We start from the raw sequence: 6,000 nt of genomic DNA, 5'->3' as shown, positions 1-6,000 counted from the left end.
TGTATGGAATAAACGATTTTTTATGCTTTCAATGCACACTTATCACCAGCACAGTGACTTGGGGTCACATATAACCATTACCATCGGATTTGGCGTGAAAAATAAGCCATAAAACATGTGTCGCACGCCCATGTATCAGAAAGTGAAAACCGTGACCTTTCGTGACCTGACCTGACCTTGATCCGTACTTAGTATGACCCCTATACGCACATGGTACCTTCACTAGGTCTTTGAGGTCATTTGTGGTGAGTTTCGAGCAGCAGCTATCGATTCCGCTGTCCGTAAGCCTAATCATGCAAAACCCCTGAATTTGACCTTTGACCTGACCTTGACCCGAATGTTGACCTCAATCTTAAAATCTTAAGAGCGCTTTGGGAAGGTCTCGTAGAGACCTTTCGAACGCCGCCTCGCGGGGCTCGATACGACCATTGGTTCTCGAGATAACAGGGGGGGGGGGGGGTCGGATCCGACCCCCCCCCCAGGCTGATGTGGGTACGGAAATAGCCCAGGCGGTGCCGGGTTAACACCTTCACAGGCTCTATTTTCTAACAGGTCACCAAGCTATAGCGACATCTGCTGAGGTAACTCGCAATCACGCCTGTTCGGGCTCCCGGTCCGTCTTGGCGTCGAGCCAGAAAGGCGCACGGAGGGTTAAAAAGGAAATAGGTAATGTTGAAACAAACAAAGAGTATGGGAAGTATAAAGTAAATAAGAGCGCTGCGCCAATGCAAACTTTGGACATGGCGTCCAAAATTAATATGTGTTCAGGAAAGCTACGCGGTACTGCTTTTTCTATACGTACAAAAAAAAAAAACAATAAAAAATAAAACTATATAGGGTCTTCAGAATAACCCATGGTCAAAACCAAACCTTTGATAGGGCAAAAGTAAACGGGAAGTTATGGAAAGGAACACAAAAATTGACCCAAACAGTGAACGTCTTATATATTACAAAACCGAAAACATCGATAAACAACGCGGGTTACATTTAAATAGATGCGTTCATATCAAACAAGAAGTATTTAAGCTAACGTTTTTAAATGCATCTTTAATACTGCAAATAAGCAATGCTACGTATTTATGCGTTGCTTGCAAAAGTCACTGCAAGTTATAACAATGCGATATTCATGAAGAGAACATGCGAATGAAGCAATAACATATGTGTATATATTATGCAAACTTATGTTTGCGTGCTGCACACATAAGTGAAAATAAATGTAGGTACATACAACCATAGGTATAGATAACATGAATCATGTTATCATATCATGTCAACACATGCACCATGTTTTTTACAGCCATGCAAACGAACTTCTTATTGTAGTACAAATGCAAAACGAACTACTGCACCTATAGCTACTGCATTTTAAGTATGGAAAACAGCTTTATCTATCGCTTATGACCTGAAATTGACTTTAAACGTAATAAATTTGCCGAAGTTCTTTTTTATACGCACTACCTGCAATGACGAGTTTAAGTATTTATCTCGCGACAGTTGTCCGGCATAGGCAAAATTACACACTCACATAAATAAACAGTCACAATAAAAACGATAATTCGGCGACTGAATAAATAACGTATCCAACCAATAACATTAATGTGACACATAGCATCGAGTAGAGGGACGCTTACCAAGTTCATGCAAGTGCCTAAAAATTGATCAACATTGAAGACCTAATTTGCAAAGCTTGAAACAAAAGTAACAGGTACGTTAGTAAAATCACCACGATTAGGTATAACTAAAAGAGCATTCACCTCGATCGGGTAAGCAAAAACAGTTCGTAATGTCATAAAATAACGCCAATTTTATAGCATTTGCCGTCAAAATCTTTGCTTAGTCAGCATGTTAAGTGTCTTCCAATGAAGTTATTTTACCGTTTTCTTTATATGCATCCCGTTTTCTACGGTATCGCGAGCTATCATAGCCCCACAGCACACCACCTCACGAGTCTCTGACTCTCGACCAGAGCGCCCTCTAAGCTGTAGTTTCACTTTCGTCCGCTGCGCGGCGCCTCCGTCCCAGCAGACCCAGCGCCCCGTTATTGTTCCGGTTGTGGCCGTCGTCGGAGCGAGTGGTGCTGTACAGAGGCAGGCGAGCGTGACTGGATGACTTGAACTTGTCCCGGGCCGCGTCATACAGGAACGAGTCAAACTGAAACGAAACGAGGAGGCTTAAAATGAGAAGAAAAAAACAAGCAAGGATAGGAAAATGGCACCGTTAAAAATCCTTTAGGGATTAATTGACATGTAAATATGACTACCCCACGTCGGGTGGAACCCAGCTTTCATCAAAGTGCAGGCTGTAGCTGGGTCTACCGGAGTGTGAACACTGACCTGGGTCCTGGAACACCGTTCCATGCTTCTATCCTCAGGATACTGAAATCCTTCTCCTCCACACCGCCACCCCCCTCCGGGCTGGACAGGCAACTTTATCTCATGCGGGCTGCTCCCTTGGAGCGGCACCGCTGCTCCCGAGGGAGCGCACCCCGTAGCCGGGTGCAGTGAGTGCCTTGGGGCTGGGTGGCCTGTCCTCTGGACGGGCTCAGCCCCGGCGACTCACTAGCGTGCCTGCCCAGACCAATGTCTCCCCCTATATCCTATCATCCTCCCGGCTCTGAAATGGTCTTACTGGACCGAAAGAGCCTAACCCAACAAAACAAACATGGGGCTGTACAAGCTTTCAACCAGCTCCCAGTTACCGAGTCAGGTGTGTCCTTCAAACACCAGCTAAAGCAGCATATTTTTAATATAAGGAGTGTTTAAAACATCGTCACGTGCATCCGTGTGGCCACTTTGGCCGACCTCTTCCTGTTTTTTAACGTTTGAATTGCTGACGTGCGATTGTGAAAAACCATGTGTGATAATGTGGATCTTTCGCCAAATAAATCTGAAATCTGAAACAAACAAACAAACTGACCTGGAACAGGTTATGTAGCGCTGTGTTTGCCCGGTCCGTGTCAGAGGTGGTAACGTTTCCACGGTAACGCAGCGACGCCATCAGAGGACTGAAGACAAGAACAGATAGTGTTTGGTTAATAGAACTGTCAGGTCAGGGACAGAACAATATCGGTGGGAGATGCGAACATTGCCTAAATTTCAGAACGCTTGCGCGGTAGATTAGAATAGAGCTAGAGAATCATAATAAAGTTATTAGATTTGTTTCGTTGTTCAAGGCTCTGTGCACCTCTGAATCAAGAGCAACATCAAGAGTAATATTCTTTCTTCACAATATCGGATCATTGCCAGTAAACCAAGTGAAGATTAGAAGAGTCAGACATTTCGTTTTTCATTGTCAAATTTCATTTGTATTGTCATTGTCTGTGAGAAAAACGAAACCAAGTGAACTCTTTCACAGCATACAGACCATCCGAGGACGAAGTCGGCCATGTCTGCCCCGATGTAGGAGATTTGTGTGACGGTGTCCATCTGAATCGGAGGAATCTCCGTGGCCAGCGATCGGACCGCGAACCGGCTCTCGTAGAAGTTGACACGGTATATCAGAGGTCCCAGCAGCCACCGACCGCGTACCTGGAAGTGAACAGGTCAGTTCAGAGGTCAGCAGATCACTTGAGGTCAGTGGCCGACGGCCGAGTACATACTACATAGGTACCTGGAGATAGACAGGTCAGTTCAGAGCTCATCAGGTCACCTGAGGTCAGTGACCCTGGAGATGGGATAGTTCATTCCAGAGGCCAACTCTGTTTAGCTATCGCACATCCTGAAACCTACATACTCTTATCGCACCTGTTAAAAGTGTCACAATTAAAGGCTTGATCGAGTCAATGCGCAAAGCGGTAAAGGTGAGACAACTGTGTGGGCCGCTGAAAAGCAGCGATCTGGCACGTGCATACATTTGCACTGGTCATCTCACCACAGCATAACGTCTCGCTCCGTCAACCGCGGATAACGTCCGTTACATCATAAATTATCTCCGCCTGAGAAACGGCTACACACGGTGACCGTTTGTATGCACAGGCCTGCTGTGAGGTGTGACCGGGATGGGAGAATGCGCGGCTCTGCGCGGCTCTGCGCGGCTCTGACAGAGGTCTGCCAGAACCGCTACATCCGCCAAACCTCAGCTGGCGGTCAACGCGAGATAGAGCTCTGACATCTCTGACTCTGACGGCCCCGGAGATACAGCGGTGGCGGAGAAAGACGACTGATATTTATATGCATGTCGCTTTTGTGGCTCATAATCTACCTTGCAAGTCGAAGAAGGTAAGTTTTTTTAACACTAGAGCTGTTAAAAAACGAATTTTGGAGAAGCACACGGGCTCAATGAGCACATTGTATTTTTTTTCAAACATGTGCCTTTCATCGTTCACGTGCCCTCTTTTCTCCGTATCCGTTTCATATTACGGGACATCCCGACCTGTCAATACGGGTCAGACCGACCCGTGGCCAGGTCAGGCACCAGAGCGTGACACATATACCAGTCATATCTCCTGTCCTGCACCGGGACACGCTGCCACTGAGCCGGGCTGACCTCGGCGGGTCACGTGGTCAGCTCCGTGGCCGGCCCACGCGGTCACGTGGCTCACACTGCACGGTTGGCTGGCCACCGCCGCGCCGGGGCCGGTGGTTAAACGGTGCCGATGTTGGTTTGGCGGCCCAGCTAGGTGCATCTGTGCACGACGGCGGAGTCGGCCAACACACGTGCGGGTATGATATAGAGGTACAGGTGCACCGAGCATAATTAGGTGGTGCAGATGTCCGCAATGGGTTAAGCATGCCACTCCAGATAGACGATATGTTTTATGGTCTTAGGTGTCAGTGATCTCTCAAAGGTCTGGGGAAACCCTGAGTGACGTCAAACGTACGGGTTCTGCAGTTTGCAACTACTGAAACGAGGCAGAAATAGCTCGGAGGCTTTGGATGATAAATCACTCACGGAGTCACGTCGTCTTTCACTCCGAGAAAGTTTCGGCTCGGCACGGACGATATACCGGAGAAATGGACTGGAAAATTAGCTGCTGCACGTTTGAGTGCTGCACTTGAACGAAAACGTGACCTGAAAAGAGCTATTTCCTGATGGCTCTATTGTTACGAATAAGTCATTACGGTTCAACGATGATGACGGGACGTTTACTCTCAGGGTTTGAGTGTGCCTCAAAGTGTTTTGCAAAGAGTTCAGATGAACACAGTGAGAGTGAGGCTTACCAATGTGATGTTGGAGGCTACCTGGACCTCGACGTCTCCCCTCCTGTTGATGTTGGTCAGACCCTCCAGTAGAGCGGTGGAGTAGGCACGCGTCGGCGCCAGCCTGGGGGCGACAGAGATAGAGCAAATGACAGCAAATGCCTCTAAATACAGCTCAGATTTCAGAGAATTAATGGTGATATCCCTATCGCTGACGTTTCTTGTTCAAGATGACATCAGCACAACGATCATTTCAGTCTAACCACCATATCAGCTCACAAGCTCGTCATACCAACAGTCATAATAAAGCTCAGTTTAGTGGCATTCAAATAATGCATGCTGTCTTTCTATCGTTACACTCAGCCAACTGTACTTGACCTACCGCAGCTTCAAGTCACTGTTCAAGCTTCAGTGGTAATTTCGTCCCATGTCTCTCTCTCTCTCTCTCTCTCTCTCTCTCTCTCTCTCTCTCTCTCTCTCTCTCTCTCTCTCTCTCTCTCTCTCTCTCTCTCTCTCTCTCTCCTCTCTCTCTCTCTCTCTCTCTCTCTCTCTCTCTCTCTCTCTCTCTCTCTCTCTCTCTCTCTCTCTCTCTCTCTCTCTCTCGTTCTCTTTCGTGCGTAACTCACTGTCGTTTGTTCCTGTGCCGGCCCGTAGACGCGTCCCGCCGACCTCTGGCCACCACTCCGTCACTCTCTGCACCCATCAGACGGGCCAGCGGGTCCGTCACGGCCGTGATACCCACCCCGTTATTGGAGTTGTCCCGGCCGTGCACGTTCTCATGGGCTCTGGGGAAAAAACAAAATTGAGTCGTGATGCAATTCGATATCGATGATTCAAAGGTACTTTAAGAACAATGTTGATA

The 6,000-nt window shown here is 47.6% G+C and overlaps 1 protein-coding gene across 3 annotated transcripts in view; it reads right to left on the bottom strand.

Annotated features, from left to right (window-relative positions):
* Positions 1-927: 927 nt before the first annotated feature.
* Positions 928-6,000, bottom strand: part of LOC122373829 — a 24,733-nt gene continuing 19,660 nt past the window's right edge. For all 3 annotated transcript variants that reach the window (XM_043352203.1, XM_043352204.1, XM_043352202.1), the window contains exons 4-8: positions 5,765-5,923; positions 5,160-5,262; positions 3,364-3,527; positions 2,917-3,004; positions 928-2,151 (exon numbers count right to left, since the gene is read on the bottom strand). In XM_043352203.1, coding sequence (XP_043208138.1) covers positions 1,975-2,151; positions 2,917-3,004; positions 3,364-3,527; positions 5,160-5,262; positions 5,765-5,923 — 691 coding nt within the window. In that variant the 3' untranslated portion in view covers positions 928-1,974. The remainder of the gene's footprint in view (positions 2,152-2,916; positions 3,005-3,363; positions 3,528-5,159; positions 5,263-5,764; positions 5,924-6,000) is intronic.

The sequence above is a fragment of the Amphibalanus amphitrite genome, unplaced genomic scaffold (assembly GCF_019059575.1).
Source record: "Amphibalanus amphitrite isolate SeventyFive unplaced genomic scaffold, NRLGWU_Aamphi_draft 001558F_arrow, whole genome shotgun sequence".
Classification (NCBI taxonomy): Eukaryota; Metazoa; Arthropoda; class Thecostraca; order Balanomorpha; family Balanidae; genus Amphibalanus; species Amphibalanus amphitrite.
The sequence above is the reverse complement of the archived record's forward strand: the minus strand, read 5'-3'. Positions and strand labels throughout refer to the sequence as shown.